This window comes from Melanerpes formicivorus, unplaced genomic scaffold, assembly GCF_026170545.1.
Source record: "Melanerpes formicivorus ecotype bairdi unplaced genomic scaffold, bMelFor1.0.p_v2 SCAF_17, whole genome shotgun sequence".
In the NCBI taxonomy this organism is placed as follows: domain Eukaryota; kingdom Metazoa; phylum Chordata; class Aves; order Piciformes; family Picidae; genus Melanerpes; species Melanerpes formicivorus.
This window is the reverse complement of record NW_027142369.1, coordinates 16,129,971-16,147,385: the sequence shown is the minus strand read 5'-3', so window position 1 is coordinate 16,147,385 and position 17,415 is coordinate 16,129,971. Positions and strand designations below refer to the sequence as shown.

At 49.3% G+C, this 17,415-nt stretch overlaps 1 protein-coding gene and 1 long non-coding RNA gene across 2 annotated transcripts; one reads left to right on the top strand and one right to left on the bottom strand.

Moving 5' to 3' along the window:
* Window positions 1-7,244: 7,244 nt before the first annotated feature.
* On the bottom strand, window positions 7,245-12,207 carry VCPKMT (valosin containing protein lysine methyltransferase). Its single transcript, XM_068149141.1, has 6 exons — window positions 11,993-12,207; window positions 11,676-11,786; window positions 11,421-11,493; window positions 10,392-10,511; window positions 8,657-8,761; window positions 7,245-7,702 (listed from the first exon to the last, which is right to left on the bottom strand). Exons 1-6 carry the CDS (start codon window positions 12,205-12,207, stop codon window positions 7,688-7,690), a joined length of 639 nt encoding a protein of 212 aa, XP_068005242.1. The 3' UTR covers window positions 7,245-7,687.
* Window positions 12,208-12,312: 105 nt separating this feature from the next.
* LOC137446477 (uncharacterized) lies at window positions 12,313-17,182 on the top strand. The gene is made up of 2 exons (XR_010988654.1): window positions 12,313-12,588; window positions 17,144-17,182. It is a non-coding gene; the product is annotated as an uncharacterized lncRNA (long non-coding RNA).
* Window positions 17,183-17,415: the final 233 nt, after the last annotated feature.

Below are 17,415 nucleotides of genomic sequence, written 5' to 3'. Positions count from 1 at the left end.
TCTGGCCCAAATCCACAGCAGCCTGGAGCTCCTTAACTCTTTCTTTGCATTTAAAGCAAAAGGAAATTGGGCACCTCAATTGGACTGGATGAGCAAATGAGGCGGTGGGTGTGAAACCACCCTGGGGAGATCCTGTGTGTGCCAGGGCAGAAAGAACTGAACATGCAGGAGTGGTTCAACCACAGCTTGGGTAGCAGGGCTGGGGCAACAGGGCTCTCTGAGCTCCTGTGGGGACCCTCTGGCTGCCATGGGGACCTCCAAGCTCCAATGGGGCTCACTTGGTTCCTTCAAGGCCCAGAGCATGCACTTGTCTCATCCCACTCATGTTGCTCTTGTGCAGCAACACTTGGGGGTCTCCAGGTCCTACATGCAGTGGAAAAGGGGGGAAGCAACCCCTGAAACCACACTGCTTTCACAAATATGGTGTACTCCTCGTAAAATGATCACAGACTCCCAGCATGGTGGAGATTGGAAGGAACCTCTAGGGATCATCTAGTCCAACCTCCCTGCTAAAGCAGGGTCACCCAAGGCAGCTTGCCCAGAATCACAGGTGGCTCTAGAATCTTTCCACCAGAGGTTCCACAACCTCTCTGGGCAGCCTACCCTCTCAGCAACTAAGTTTCTCCTCCTGTTCAGATGGAACCTCTTGGGTTCCAGTTTGTGCTCTCTGCCCTTTGTCCTGTCACTAAGCACCACTGACAAGAGTCTGGCCCCATCCTCTTTCCCCTGCTCTCCCTACCTTCCCCCCAACTTTTACACACACACCACCACCCCTGGTAAGCTTTGATCAGATCACTTCTCAGCCTTCTCCTCTCCATGATAAACAAGCCCCAGGTCTTTTTGCCTTTCCTCCTCACAGAGATGCTCTGTATGTTTTGGAGCATTTATTGTGACCTGTGGTCATCTCCATCAGGGACAAAACTGCACTTCTTTTGCCCTTGGGGCAGCACAAGTCCTCACCAGTGGTCAATGAATCCTTCAGTGCTCTGGGGCCAGGATTCTGCTGAAGCCAATCTCTGGGCTTCAGGGGCTGCTCAGAGTGGGAAGTGGCTAATGGAGAGAAACAGAAACACAGATGAGCCAGGGAGGCGGCAGATGTCCCCACCACACTCCAGGACTGTACTGGAGGGGACCAGCCCAGCCCCGGCCGCTGGCCATGAGCTGGATGAGTCAGAGGTTTTGGGCACAATGGGAAGCGCGGGCTCAGCAGGGATGGGGACGTGCTGGGATGGGGAACGTGCCAGGACAGGGCCTTAAGGCCACCGAGGGCTGCACCATGGTGAGCACAACTTCCTCCGGGGCAGAGTGCAGAAGAAGTGAGGAGAAACGTGGGGCTTGCCCTCAGGGCTACAGTGAGAGGAAGTCATGGGGGCACACGTGGAGAGGGCCATGCCACGCGTCCTCCCAGGCCTGCCAGCAGCCACACTGGCCACCAGCGTGGGGCTGCCTGTACTTCCCAGCCGGCGCTGGCAGGGGACCAGGGACCACATCCCAGCTTGGCAAGAGCTGTCTCCAGCCTGGCTGCTTCCCCAGGGTGTCCCCACCTCCCTCCCGCCCACTGCTGGCTTCTCCCTGCAGAAAAAAAAAACACCCAAAACCACAAACCAGAAGTGGAAGAGGAATAAAAACCCAACCCAGCCAAAGCTCCTGCTTTCACCACCCATGCCCAGTCACCTCAATAAGCCCTCAGCTGTCCCCCAGTTCCACGTGGGAGCTTGTGAGGGCAGAAATAATTGGCACATGCTAATTAACAGGCATGAAGAGGGAGGTGCTGCTTGTGGGCACAAGGGTTTCACAGCTTGCAGCAACAGGAGAACAGGAGAAACCTCCCATGGCAAACCTGTGCTGGGCTCAGCCACCCATCCCAAGGGGCAGCAAGAAGCATCCTCCAGAGAGGTCTCTGAAGGCCAAGAAATGTTTGACAGAACTTCAGCCACTGCTTTCTCTGCTCATGAGCATCTTCCCAGGGACTAGGAGGAAAAGGACATCAAAAGAGGGCACTAAATTTGGACATCAGAATGGATCAAGGTTGCACCTCAGATACAGGATTAATTTTTGGGCCCTGCTAGAGCAGGTTCAGAGAAGGGCAATGAAGCTTGTCTGGAGCAGCTCCTGAGCTGAGCTCAAGATATGGCCCTAAAGCATTGATGAACCACAGACTCGGGGACATTTGCTCCCACTGAAGGAACCAGAGGCACAGCTGAACTGGCCTATTTGCCCATTTGATGAGGACCCACTAGCAGGTGGTGGGAGCAGGAAGAGGTTTCATGGGCAAGGAGGATCATTTCCTAAGAGGAAAATCCATTTGTCCAAGATGCCGTTGGCCCTCTTGGCCACGAGGGCACATTGCTGTCCCATGGATAACTTCCTGTCCACTAGAACTCCAAGGTCTTTCTTCATGGAGCTGCTTTCCAGCAGGATGACCCTTAGTCTGTACTGGTGCCTGCTGTTATTCCTCCCCAGACGCAGGACACTCCATCCTGTCCATCAGATAAGAAGTAACCAGTGCTTACTGTGGCTGGTGCTGCGCTGTCGTTAAACATTGTGCTCTATCCCTGACCACATCCACATGCCCTCAGCATTGATATAAGTGGAAGCAAAGAACTGTAACAGCTGTGACAGCAAAGACTGAGCAGCCCAGCAAAGCCCCAGGGAGACCATACAACAACGGTACCAGCATCAGTGTCACCAGAGGGATCAGATCACCAGAGGCAGGAATGAGCCACCAGCTGAGGCTGTGGCCTGACCCGAGCATGAGGTGATGCCACCCCACCACATCATGGGTCTCCCATGGAAATCACCCATGACCTCCACACCCACAACCCATGCATTGTGTTTCTCACCATATCAGCTGTTGCTGAAACTATCCCAGAAAATTACCCATAGCTAAGCGTGACAAACACCTCATGCTCCCAAATGTCTCCACTGAGACCGGTGACGACAAACCAGCTCCCACCGCTGTAGTTTGCTGCTCTCTCTTGTGAGGGTGTCATCAAATTTTGGTGAGATGATGCAGAAGATGGGTGCCCAGCTCAGATACTGCAGCTTTGGCGCTCCTGTGGCAGCCAGCTTGGAGGCAGCTATGTGCCCACTGAAGCCAATGCAGAGATGAGCTCTCCTGTGTGAGTGTGCTGGGATAGACTGGGGCCAGAGTTGGCAGGGATGGGAAGTGTTCTTAAGAGTGTGCAGCACCAGCAAAGTGGCACATGGGCACTGCCAGGCACCTTGCCACAGGCAAACCTTGCAGAAGAGCCCCTGTGTTTATGGGCATGGAGCTGACACCTGCCCTCAAGGGGACAGGGCTGGGACAAAAAGCAAATGAAGACAGAGTCAGACATTTGTAGAATGGTTTGGATTGGAAAGGACCTTAAAGATCATATAGTTCCAAACCCCCTGCCATGGGCAGGGACACCTCCCATTAGACAAGGCTGCTCAAAGCCTCATGCAGCCTGGTCAGAGACATGTCTAGGGGCAGGTGAAGGAGCAGCTGGCAAGAAGCAGGACGAGCATCACCCTCACACCCCATTTTCCATGAGGGGCCTATACCCACTCACTGCTAAGAGCCCCAATCCCTATGCCCTGGCAGCCAGCACCACAGCCACCCCAAAGCTCAACCCCCTTCTTTAAAGCCCTTCCCCCACGCCCCAAAGAAAAGTAGCAGTTTCTGCTGGTGGTTCCAGGGACAAGATGCAGTGAGGCAGCAGCTGCCACACGTCACCCCACTTCCCCTGCTCTGCAGCAGTTTCCTCTTCACAGCGGTTGGGTTTTATGTCCCCACCCCCTCCCCCCAGCTCCTGCAGCAGATGCAGCTGGTGATGGTGTTGGGGGTGGGCATGATGGGAGATGCTTCCCTCCCCCCAAGGTCCTGCTGGCCTGGCAACTTGAGCACTGAAGTTGAGGGCACTGAGGGGAAGACAAAGCGCCCAACTTCCTTTTTTTCTTTTGAGCAAGAGACCTGAGCTCCTGTCTAAAAGGAAGTGCTGAAGTCACACAGCCATGGACAAAGCACAACCATGATGTCAGCACTGAGCCCTGAGGAAACATCACTCCCACCCTCACAGGGGTCTGCATCAGGGAGATGCTACCAGCACATCCTTTGGGCAGCTCTTCTGGAACACAGTGAGGGTGGTGCAACACTGGAACAGGCTGCCCAGGGAGGTCATGGATGCCCCTTCCCTAGTGGGATTCAAGGCCAGGTTGGATGATGCCTGGAGTGGGAGGTGTCCCTGCCCATGGCAGGGGGGTTAGAACTAGATTATATTTAAGGTTCAACACAAACCATTCTCTGATTCTATGAATCACTGCCACCTTCTTAGGGCTCTGTGGGGAGATGTTACCAGCACATCCTTTGGACAGCTCTTCTGGAACAAGAGTTTCCACCAGGGAAGCCATCTTGGCATAACATGTCAGGGAATACCTTCCTGCAGGCCAACAGGTAATTAAGGAGCTCTTTTCATAATGAGTTAACAAATAACACAGGTGCTTACCACTAATTGTGCTCTGGCCTTGCAGCACATTCACCAACCACTGTTGCTGTGCCACCACACCAAGGAGGTGCTTTATGGAGTGTGAAGTTTACATGGAATGCTCCTACTGGGGACAAAGAGCTTGAGCTCAGGGGAGATCCCAAAAGCACCTAGGTGCCTGCAAACCTACTTTTGCAGAGTGCAGCAAGAATCTCAGACTGGTGGGGGTTGGAAGGGATGTCTGGAGATCACCCAACCCAACCCCCCTGCTAGAGCAGGGGGACCCACAGCAGCTTGCCCAGGATCATAGTGTCCGGGTGGCTTTGGAATCTCTCCAGAGAAGGAGACTCCACAACCTCTCTGGGCAGCCTGCTTCAGGCCTCCAGCACCCTCACAGCAACCAAGTTTCTCCTCCTGTTCAGATGGAAGAGGAGGAGAATTAATCCAGGGAGGAGAATGCTTAGCCAGACATTCAAAGGGAATTGCAGCCATGGCCTTGCCCTGCTCTTACAGCCTCATGGATCAGAATGAGGGCTGCTACCTGTCCCCTGCAGCAGAGCCTTTATTCGTGTTGTAACCATGCAACAAGGGGGGCATCCCTGCTTCTCTGGGCTACCTGAGGGAGAAAATTCATTCTTGGAGAACTTTTTGTTGTTGTTAAACTTGTTGTTTTGATCTGAAAAGCAGAGATTTTCCCACCAAGCAAAATGATAACGATGGAAGGTTTTGTTGTCCTAGCCACCATTGTGCTTTATTTGATGAAGTATTGATGGGTTTGTTCTTTCTGCATGGAGGCAAAGCAAAGCATGAACTGCAGTTGTGCATGATGACAGATTTATGGAAAATAAAGTTATTTTTAAGTCCCATCCTTCCACCACCTCCCCTTTCCCACCATATCTGTCCCCTGCCCACCCCACCCACCCCATTTTCCCCCTCAAAACTCAGAGCACCTGGGCTCTGAGTCTCCCCAGGTGTGGCCACTTTGCCCTCCCCACCCACTCCCCTTTTTAATCTCCCCCAGGAAAGGCAGAAGCCCTAAGCTGAGCCCATCTGGGCTGAGGGATCCTCCTCTCATCACTGGTGAGTGCCCATGGTGCACACTGGGTGAAGGTGGTGGTGACAACAAAGGCCGGGGGGCCTGGTGGCCCCCCGGCTAGGTAGGGCAATGCTTGATGACTCCTCCAGTATTATCCACGGGTGCTGCCTGGACCTCCTTACTGGGGCTGAGCTCCTCTGTGTGGTATCTTGGCTGGTGAGGGTCTGGCCTCTGGCTTTGGGATGGGTGCAAAAATGGTGGTTGTGGAGCAGGAGCTGTTTAGGTGGGAGTTTGGGGGGGTTTGGGGAGGTGCAGCAGCGGCTGCTGTGGGAGGATGAAGGCTGGAGGTGGGGGAGGCAGGGGCATTAAACTAGATGACCTTTAGAGGCCCCTTCCTTCCTTTGAAGATAAGGTCTTCTGTGTGTTGATGTAAGAAACGAAATGGTTACATGAAATTCAGGAATGAGTGGAAGCTATTGGCCTAAGAACCACGTAAAATCCCACTGACTTTGTGGAAAAGGTTCGGCTGTTCCAGTGCCATTGCTCAGCAAAAGTTAGTCCTTGTCTGAAGTGTAGGCAGTGGAAACACTGGAGTAAAGTCGTAACTCAAAGACATGTTGCCTTACCAATGGATTCTGTCACTCTGGAAAGAAAATTCCAAAGTCCATGGCTGATTTTGCAGCCTGACTCAGTAAATTTTGATTGAGAGAAAGGGCAGGAAGGCTACTCTTGGAGAGTTGGCCTAGATGACCTTCAGAGGTCCTTTCCAAGCCCTACCACTCCCTGATTCTGGGACAGGCATTTGTTAATAGCTAGCTTTGCTTCCAAACACACTGAAATACATGGGCACACACACTCTTGTCTCTACTGATGCATTTTTTTCCCAGAAATATGTTAAAGGTGATTATCCCAGCAACTAACCTCAAATGTTCTGAGTCTTATATTTAAACAGATCTCCTTTCCAAGCCTTCATAGTACCTCAAGTTTGGCTTCTGAGCTAGAAAAAATGGTAACTGCCTTAGTAAATGAACAACTTGTTGGAATTCTGCTGTGCCTCTGTAAGAAATGAAGGTAAATATGTAAGAAAGGAGAGCTATTTAATTTAGTTCCTTTTTAGTAGCTCTTCTAAGCAAGGTCAAACAACATTGTGATTATAATAAGAAATACTTAATTGCTACAAATTTGTTTGAAACCTTTCTGCAGCTGCAGTTGAGAGTTGCAGTATCATCCATGGGTGCTGGCTCGGCCTCCTCACAGCTTCTGAGCTCTGCTGTGTGGTATCTCTTGGCTGGTGGAGGATCTTGCCTCTGGCTCTGGGAGGTGCAAAATGGTGTTTGTGGAGCAGGAGCTGTTTAGGTGGGGGGCGAGGGTGGGTTTGGGGAGGTGTAGCAGGGGCTGCTTTGGGAAGATGAAGGGAGATGGGGGGGCAGCTGGAGGTTTTTTAGGAAGATGATGGCTGGTGGTGGGGGATGCAATAGCATTAAACTAGATGACCTTTGGAGGACCTTTCCAGCTCTGGTGTTTCTATAACTCTATGATCTAGTTCCAACATCCTTGCCTTGGGCAGGCACACCTTCCACTAGACCAAGTCAGCATCTTGGGCACAATTTCCTGCAGGTGCAGGAACCATCTGCATGTTCTAGCTGTGTAGTATCCAGCACCATGTTCCTCTGCTCCTGGAACTAGATTGCCAGGACTCTGCAGGAATGCCACAGAACACAGGCCACCATCCAAGACCCACCTCAACTGGAAAGCTTTTATTAAGTGGCTTTTTGAGGCTGTGTGAGCTTGCTCACAAGCATTTTCTCCTCACAGAGCCTTTGGTGGGGTGGCCTCAGCTCTGTTTTGTCGGCGCTCACAAGCCGCCCACTGCTCTTGTAAGAGGTAACTAGAACATGCGCCCAGCACCGCTCTAGGTGAAGCTCTGGTTCTGTTTTAGGCCTTCCTCAGCTTGCAGACATCAGCAGCTCACAGCTGACCTCCTGGAAGGTGCCATCAGTGGATGTGGTCTAAAGAGGAGCCCACTTGCGGTGTCTCATGCCAAGTCCACCATTGAGAAGCTGCTTTCTGCAGATGAGTCACAAACCACAATGGAGACAGTCCCTTTGTGGCATTAGTCTATACCCACTCCCTCTTTTACACAGCTCTACCATCTGACAGAGGACAGATCTTCTGGCCAAAGATCTCACGATGGAAAATTCTGTGAAAAGACGGGGGGAAAAAAATGAAGTATGAATCTTTAAGTGCTCCCTTTTTAAGCACTGGAGCCACAACTTCTGTCAGCCCAACATGCAAAATATTTTCTCATGCAGAACTGTCTTCTCCATCAATTAACCAAAAAGGGACCTAACCAACCCAGACAGGCATGAAGTGCCACCTCAAGACACTGCGGAGAGGGCTGTGCAGCAGAGCACATACTACTAAAAGCAGCACTGAGGGCATCATTTTGGTGCTTCAAAACTCCACTTTTGAGATCCCAAGGCACTACAGAATGTGGAAGTAGAAGAGAAAGTCAGTGTGCAGCTCAAGGATGGGCCTGATGAAGGACCTGCCCCTCTGCAGTGCTGAGTCCAGCTCTGGAGTCCTCAGCAGAGACATGGACCTGTTGGAGCAGAGCCAGAGGAGGCCACAACAATGACAGGAGGGCTGGAAGCCCTCTGCTGTGAGGCCAGGCTGAGAGAGTTGGGGTTGTGCAGCCTGGAGAAGGTTCCAGGAAGACCTGATGACTTTTCAGTGCTTAAAGGGGCCAATCAGAAAGCTGGGGGCAGACTATTGAGGAGGGCATGTTGTGACAGGAGAAGGGATAACAGAGTTAAACTAAAACAGGAACATTCAGACTAGAGAGAAGGAAGAGATTTTTTGATGCTGAGGGTGATGAAACACTGGCCCAGTTTGCCCAGAGAGGTGGTAGATGTCCCATCCCTGGAACCGTTCTGGGTCAGTTTGTTTCTGGCTCTGAGGAACCTGCCCTAGCTGCAGATGTCCCTGCTGACTGCAAGGTGGTTGGACTAGATGACCTTGAAAGGTCTCTGCCAACCCAAACCAGCATGATTCTGGTATTTCAGAGTCTAGAGCCTCAGCCTTGCAACAAGCCAAGCAACCAGCAGCTCTCTGAGCTCCCGGCAGCGCTGCTGCACCAGTTCAGTTAACCTACTGCTTGCTTCCTGTGGATGTTCAAGATATGAATGTCTTCGCTGCGATACTCCTTGTCGTGCTTATCCAGGGGAATTGTTTCCAGCTCAAAGTCCACCTGAAGCAGCTGTTACCAGAGAAAACACAAAACAGTTCAAATAACACCCCCTGCCCTTTTGAACTGAGCACATTCAATTGAAAAGGTGCCACAAGACACTGCACAGGGGCAAAATGAGGTAGGATGCTGGAGCCACCACGCCCAGACCATGCCACTGAAGGACTCTACAAGCATAGAGGCTAATTTTACCCCCATGCAGCACACCTATCCTGCTTTCAACCACTCTATTGTCAATTCAAAGATGCAGACCCCTTGCCACATTTAAGTATTCAAAAAATGTGCAGACACTCTGGGACATGGTTTGGTGGGCATGGTGGTGTTGGATTGACAGTTGGATTCCATGGCCTTATAGGTCTTTTCCAACCTGAATGATTCTATGAAGTCTAAACCTCAAAAGCTTGAAGATAAAACGTTTTGCTTCTTCCAAAGGGCTAAGCCAAACCACAGCACCTTCCTCTGTCTGCAACCTTATCAACTGGAGGGGAGGAGAAGGGGGAGAAAAAAGCTAAAAAAAACCCTAAAATAGTACTTCAGAGTTGGCTCTGCAGTGTGCTCAGTGGATGAAATAGGCTGATCCCTGCCATGCTAAGGAAGGAAATAAATTACAAGAAAACAGGAATCCCCCAGAAGCACCTACACTGATTGTGTTTATTGTGGGAGAGGCAGCTCATCGGAGCAGATCTCCATTACACCAACCCTCCTCACAAGCAGGTCCCCATAAGAGCTTGAGGCACAGGTAATTATCAAAGAGGTGCTTCTATGAACATGCACAGATCAGCCCAGAATTCCTGCCCTTCCCTTTTTTGTAGATTTTTTTTTTCATTAAATATAATCAAGTAGTTCTGCACAAGGGCTGTTTTTCAGTAGAGACTTCATAGGTGTACTGTTAAATCCTGTAGTAAAAGTCATCCCCGCAACCTGAGGAACAATTCAGCTGTTACCTGTCTTGCTTTTCTTTACCTGCACAGAACATACAGCTGGACTGTTTGACTAGATTTAATTATATCACCTCTCTCAGCAGAGGGGGAAAATGTTTGCAAAAGCAGCTCTATCCCTTAGCAGAGTCTTGAGTTCCTGACTCACTGTGGAAAACTTTACTTGTATTTTCCCTCTGCTTCAATGATACAATACAAAAGAAAGTAACCTTTCACCAGATTAATTTTTAATCCTTCCAATAACCTCTGGTAATATCAAAGACAATCACCATAGAAGCCAACTGCTAATTCACTTGCTTCTACAAAAAAAATAAGACTGTCTTGACAGGTATCGCTTCATGTGTGATAGCCCTGCTGGAAATCTGGAAGGCAACAGGAGCTGGAAAGACTTTTAACAACATCTGCCTGGATCAAAAGCACCAATGCAGTTAAAAATTAGTCAGGTTAGTTTGACCTTCTGAGGGAAGGAAAGCTCAGCAAGTGTCCACTAAGTCTCTATTCCTAAGTTGGGCAGTAACTTCAAGAGCCACCATGCAAAATTTGTGCCCCACCTAAAGACAAATATGCTTCTCCTGCTATAAACTCTACTTTGTGCAGTCAGCTGAATCTGTATGTGCAGCAACTTCCACGTTCAGCTGATCCAAAGTCCTCCTTATAGCCAAGGTATTCTCCCAGTATTCAAAAAGCACATTGAAAACACTTACCTCAAAGTACTTTCTCTCAATTTCAGGGTTCTTTCCCATAGTCCTCTGTTCATAGCAGCACAAGATGCACGTATCAGGGCCAGTGAGGTCCTTCAGGGTCTTCAGTAATGGTTCCAAGGACTGCCCAAAAGAGGTTAATATTTCCCACTTAGATTTCAAGTTCATTTTACCAGTATGATACCCTCTAGCTAGAGAAAATCTTCACCCAAGAGAGCCCTTTCCAGTTTTGCTGTTCAGAGAGTTATTTTTAGTACTTTAACTGGGACAAAAAGAACAGAGGGGTAAGCTGGAAAGCAGAGCAGAAAGGGGGACTGCACAGGAGGAGTTTCACAGACTGACCAAGAAAACTGAACGAGCATCAAAGCCAAAAACGTCCTACACTGCTGAGTGGGCATTTTTCTGAGGCACACAACAATGACACGTTTCAAAAGGGCGTTTTCTCAGTCATTCTTGGAACACAGCTCGGCTCCAGACCAATGCATAAAGAAATAAGAGCAACGTGCAGGGGCTGGTAAGACTAACAAAGGGCACTGTGACATAGGTTTTGCCAGGTCATTTCCCTTTCTTGCAGTTTGTGTTGCACACCCTGCAGAGCTCCAGCTGAGGAGATGGGGCAGACTGCAGCAACCACTTTGCTGGAGCATGATTTCTCCTTTTGCCTTCCCAATGGAAGTGTGAGGAAAACCCAAGTAGTGCAGTGGTGGCCCTATGAAATTCTATTTACCAATGCATGAAGCAGCTCACAACTATCAGTCACAAAGTTTTGCTTCACACTTCATTCCTAATGTAAAAATAAAAGGGGGAGGAAGCACAAATATTACGTTTGAGAGGTTTTTAAACATAGAAAGATCACTGGTTGAATCGAAACCAGTCTAGAATCAGCTTAAAGTATCTCTTCCAGCCTTTTCTATGTATTCCTCCAAAACATGGGGACCAAGATGCAAGTACAGTTGTTTGAGCTTTTCTCACACTGAACCCACACTCCCTCAAGAAAGCTTTTTACAGGGGTTTTGTCAATTCCTCGTTTACCTCCTCATAGTAAATGCAATCAGCCATTAGTATGTAATCAGGGGGAGGCTGGAATTCTGTCACATCTTCACCCCTAAAAACAAGAAAAAACCGAAAGCACACTGGTGATAATGACAAGATATACTAGGAAAGGATGGGGCATGAAGTGAATCACTACACTCTCATATTGAACCTCCCCTTTACAGCAGTGTTTCGAAGCACATTTGCCAGCCGAACACGCCCCCGTTAACAGAGACATTAAAGGATCATACAAACCATTTCAGTACCTTGGCTCGGACTGACCCTGTCACCAAATGTTTGTTGTTCTCTATATTAACCATCAACAGCTCCTGCAGCTCCTCAAGGTCAGTGACCGTCACGTTTGCCCTGGAACACACGTGGGGTTAGGGCCCAAGCCACCGCGCTCAAGCACAGACAGAACCGCGGTTTGGCCAGGTTTCCGAGACGGGACAAAGGGGATAGAGGGCGGAGAGACAGGCGGCGAGGAGCTGCCCCACGCCGGCAGCCAGCGCCACGCCGGCAGCCAGCGCCGCCCCGGCCGCGCGCAGCCCCTGGCCAGCGCCGCTGCTCACCCCAGCGTGGCCGCCATGATGCCGACAGCGCCGGTACCGGCACCCAGCTCAAGGACGTGGCGATGGGCGAGGGGACAAGCGCCGGTCTCCAGGAACTTGGCGAGCACTAAGGCGGCGTCCCACACGACGCAGCCCACACCGCCTGCTGCCCGCTGCTCCAGCCGCAGTGCCGGGCCGGCGCGCCGCTCCAGCTCCCGCACGAAACCCGCCGCCATGGCCGCGCCACTGAGGCGGGGCCGGCCCCGGCCCCGGCCCCTCCTACCGCGGCCGCCCCCCGCCGCGGCGACAGAAGATGGCGGCGGGGTAGGGCTGCTGGGCTGCTGTGGCTCGGCCTGCCCCTGGGGTGTCGGCTCACTACCGGCGTTGCCGTTCCTCCACCCGCGCCTCAGGCCCAGGCGTTGCCCTGAGGTTGCACGAATCCCGTAGGAAGCTGTTCTGTGTAACCCCTCCTCACCAACTCTTCTCTGACTGCCCCAAGTATCGAATGGTAACACGAGAAGAAATGGCCCGAAGTTGCACCAGGGGAGATTTAGGTCGGACATGAGGAGGAATTTCTTCCTCCAAAGGGTTGTCGAGCCCTAACACAGGCTGCCCAGGTCAGTGGGTATCACTGGAGGGGTATACAAGCTGTGAGGATGTGGTGCTGGGGGACGTGGTTTAATGGTGACCAGGCAGTGCTGGGTTAAGGGTTGGGCTTGAGCATCTTAAAGGTCTTCTCTAACCCAAACGATTTTATGACTGTGAATTCTAAACTAGATATTTAGACTATATATTTAGTTTTAGTTTAGACTAAGACTAGAAATTTAGACTAGAATTTTAGACTAAATGTTTATTAGAAAGAAATTCTTTCCAGTGAGGGTGGTGAGACACTGGAACAGGCTGCCCAGGAGGGTTGTGGATGCCTCCTCCTTGGAGGTGTTCAAGGCCAGGTTGGATGAGGCTTTGAGCAACCTGGGATAGTGGAAGGTGTACCTGGCCCATGGCAGGGGCTTGGAACTGGATGATTTTAAGATCCTTTCCAATCAAAACCCTGTGAATCTGTGGTTCTGTGAATGATAGAAAAGCATATTCTGGGCTACCCTTGCTTGACAGTACTCAAGGGCTTGCTGGCAGCACAGGAGTTAAAGTAAGGCCACCCATTAGGTGGCCTGGTTGTGCCAGGCAAGAACAGCAGCAAGCCACAACTCAATCTTGTGCACGTGGGCCACAAAGTCAGACTTCCCTCAGAGGTGAGAAACCTGCATTTGGAGGCCACATGCTGGAACTCACCTGGCAGTCAGTCAGACCTTCCTGATGCAGCCCACTAGGCTAAAACAGACCTTAAACACCAGCCAGAGAAAAGGCAGCTGTGAAGAACATTTTCCACATGTGAGCTGGCTGAAAATTTAACACATGGTGATTCAAAAATCTACTTCACAAGCTCTTCAGAGCAGGGTGTAAGTACTGCAGGCATGCAGTCCTGCCAGAGCTAGAGGATTGCTGCAGCCATGGGTGTTGTGGCCCCTCACCCAACATTTAAACTTACAAAAAAGGCTTTTATGAAGCAGCTGAGTATGAGCTGACAGTGCATCAACGTTAAGCATAAAAGCTTTCATTTTTCTTTTTTTTTTATTGGACATGTGGAAGACATATTTTATGACTTTATAGTGCTGTGATTCTGTGATTTCTTAGTGTTGCTTCATCCCCAGGGAGGAGTTACTGAATTTGCTAGGGATTCCAAATGGTCTATTCAGACTTTGTGGAGCATTTCTGAAAACTGGAGTGAATCTAGGGGAAAAAAATAAAAGGAGCATAAGATGGTTCCTTTTGTCCCTTCTTGAATGTTGAGAGCTGCAGTGGAATCATAGCACCCAAAGAAGTTATTCCAGCTCCAGAGCAGGGGGAAATGCTCAAACTCAGTGGCTCAACACAGGATCATGAAAACAACAAAGATGATGTTTCTTTTGCTATGATCTGCCTTCACATTCCATCTATCAGCACTTTTCTGAGGGAACTGCCTTTTCCCACACAAGCCAATTTTAAACCCAGCAATTTCACATTTCCCCCCCACCCCCTAGCATTTTTCTTGTTGTCCTTCTTTTTATCTATCCCCTTAATTATGAAGAGACTGAAATGTTAATTTATTGTTATCTTGGCATTCCCTTGGACCACATTGGTGGGTATCTGACTGCCTTCAACCACTTCCCAACAGTTACTTTGGGAACGTGTGTTGCTGTGTCCCATGTACTTCATGCCACCAGCATCGCTGCTGTTGGCCTGCCTTGGAATGGTTCTTTGCCTTTTTCCAGCTCTTGTTATGCTTGGAGGACAGATTAAATGTGTGGCAAGTTCTCCATAAGCAAGGCCCCTTCTGTGAACCGTGCTGTATTTATGTATTTGGGGTTAACTCCAGAACTGCCTCTCTAGAGGCAAGAGTCATGTTTCACGCATGGAGAGTGCAGCTAGGCACCTTGTTTAGATGCTGCCTTCTGGCATAAGTATTTTGTGTTTTCAAGTTATTGCCCTCATTGAGACATCTAATATAAGAGGTTCATGCTCTCCCCTTACCCTCATGGAGCTTTACTGCCTGGGAACTGCTCTTGTTCAGCTGTGGGTGGTAATTCTTTTTCCATTTCCAGTTCAGAGTGCAACCACACACAGCTGGCATCCTCTTGCAGGAATGGGAGAATGATGGTCAAGGCTTCAGACTACTGCATCACTTTTTTCCCTCATCACAGAATGCTTTGGGTTGGATGGGACCTTAAAGATCCATCTAGTTCCAAACCTCCTGCCTTGGGCAGGGACACCTCCTATCAGATCAGGTTGCTCAAGACCCCATCCAACCTGGTTTTGAACACTTCCAGGCTTGGAGCCTCCCTCCACAGCTACTCCAGGCAGCCTGTTCTAGTGTCTCACCACCCTTCATGGGGAAGAATGTCTTCCTAACATCCCACCTAAATTGAGCTTTTTCCAGGTTGAAGCCATTACCCTTCAAACCATACTGGGCCCCACTGCAAGTTTCACATTTTTCTCTGACTTCAGCTGTGGAATTTAGAACTGCTGCCCAAACTCACTCCTTCACAATCAGGTTTAAGTTAAACCTGAAGTTAAAAGGAGAAAGTGTTTCACATTTTTTGCAGGCTGTCAGCATTAAATGTAAGCTGGCACCTAGAAAAGGCTGTTCTGAGAGCAGCACCTCTGTCAGCTATCATTTCAAAGTTAACTAGTAAATGTACACTCCCGCTTCCACAAGATTAAACTCTCCTCAAAGTCCATCACAAACCAGAACCTTATACAGGTCTTGATGGAGGGAAATACTTTGATGTGTGTGGAAGTTCTTACGAATGAGCTCAACTTAAAGTGATCTGGGTAAGGGCTTTTCTGAGTCAGGACCAAAATACAAAGCTGTGATGTATTTTAATAAGGGATACTGAAAATGCTTCTGGCTGACATCTGTGCATGCTAAAATCTGAGAGAGCTCTCCCCACAGTGACACACCAAATGGGAAAGTCTGAACAAATCTGACTCATCTTTTAGCAATGGCTGTTGGTGAGGACATCAAACAAGTTAATAAAAGAAATAGATAAAGAATTTCAGTTGTGGAGCTTATTCTGCAGATCACTGGAATGATGACAGCTGACAGCCTGCCTTTTCTGTGTAGACAGTGTTAGGGGAGTACTTCACTCAGCTGTATTTCACCACCAGGCACCAGCAGAAGAGTTATTCCCAAACTTAGTATGAGCTGTGGTTTTACTGCAGAGGGAAAGCCATAATCATGGCACTGTAGGAGAAGACTGTTCAAGAGGCATCTTCCAGGAGAAGAAAATGAGCACCCCTCCCCAGGTATATCACCTCTCCTTTCCCAGAAGGAAGCCCTGAGATGGTGGGAACAATACAGCAAGGCTGATGACAAGCCAAAGCAGGATTTGGAAGCCTGAGCTGCTGCAAATCCCACCACAGTGCTCTTGCTCCAGCCAGGAGCCACTGAAAATGGGAACCACCTTCCCATCTACAGATTCACAAGTTGCAGCGAATTGGAAGGGGGCCTCAAAGGTCATCTTGTCCAACCCCCATAATGTGAGCAGGGACACCTCCAACTAGACCAGGCTGCTCAGGGCTGTGGCCACACAGGGCCACATCAAGTCTGATCTTGAATGTCTCCAGGGATGGGGCCTTAAACACATCTCTGGGCTACCTTTTCCAGAATTTTATCACTCTCATTGTAAAGAACTTGAGGGGCTGAGGTGCCTGAGGGGTTAGTGGGTGGCAGGAAAGGTTAAACTCCCAGGGAGCCGTCATGAAGACCTGAAGGCTTTGCTCACAGCACAGGATGGGCCCAGGTGCAGACCAAAGGACAACCAAAGCCGAGAACCACAAATCTGGGACATTTTGTATTGCTGAAGGCTTACTAAATGGAATTCCCACCCTTATCCTGACAAGGAAGACGCACTGCTCAAGCTCTTACAAATTAAGACTGGGGTGATTTATTAATCTTGTTAAGAACTCTGATACAAAGCACAGTAAAAGGCCACAGACCAGTAAATAAAATGTGGCTTCCAGCCACTTTATAAATGCTGCTACAGTACTACCAGTAAAACAGACTCACTCTGACACCAGTTCAAACAAGTCGTCCAACTGGCAAAGAAAAAGTTCCATTCATTTAACAGTTTAAAAAGTTTAATAAAGCTTTTAAGTGTTTTGTTTGGTTGGGGTTTTGTTGTTGTGTTGGTGTTGTTTTTCTGGTTTAAACGCTACCAATTTCCCAAACGGGTTGCTGATTAAGTGAGATCTAAAGGAAGTTGTTAAGTTTGGGAGGCAAGACTGTTCCTAAGCCAGAAGAAAACACTTCTGACTGTGCAGGGTTGCAAGAGTAGCAGACTGTATGCTAGGCCTCGAGTCACTTAAATTTATACAGGTTATGAGCATTATCTGTAACTATACAATATACACAATGTACAGACACGGCGGGTAGCTTCCTTCTCCAGAAGACAGCTCGTTAGCTTTAAGCCACCTTCCCCTACCAAAACAAAAAGGCACATCTGAACAAGACGCATGCTAAGTACTAGGGATCCTTTTCCAGCACCCAAGTCCTTGTTCATCCCTTTTCTCAACAGAATCAAGGCCAAATGAGTATTTTGGTATTTAGATTCCAACCTACTTTTTTCTCTTCAGCAGCAAATCAATGGCGATTAAGACACAGCGTTAGAAGAGTGGAGAACAGGAGCTGTCACTCAGGCAGCTCAGCTGAGGCGACGCCAGGAGGTGAGTGGCCAGAGGTTTAAAATGGCTAACACTGCAGTATCCTCCTCCTGTGGCACTGTCCCCCTTGCTCTTTGTTTTAATAAGAAGGCCACTAGTGCTCAAATCTGAACAAAAAGAAATTCCACAGATGCACCTTTTTTCCTTTGTTTTTTTTTTTGGCTCAGTGCAATTAAAGGATGTCA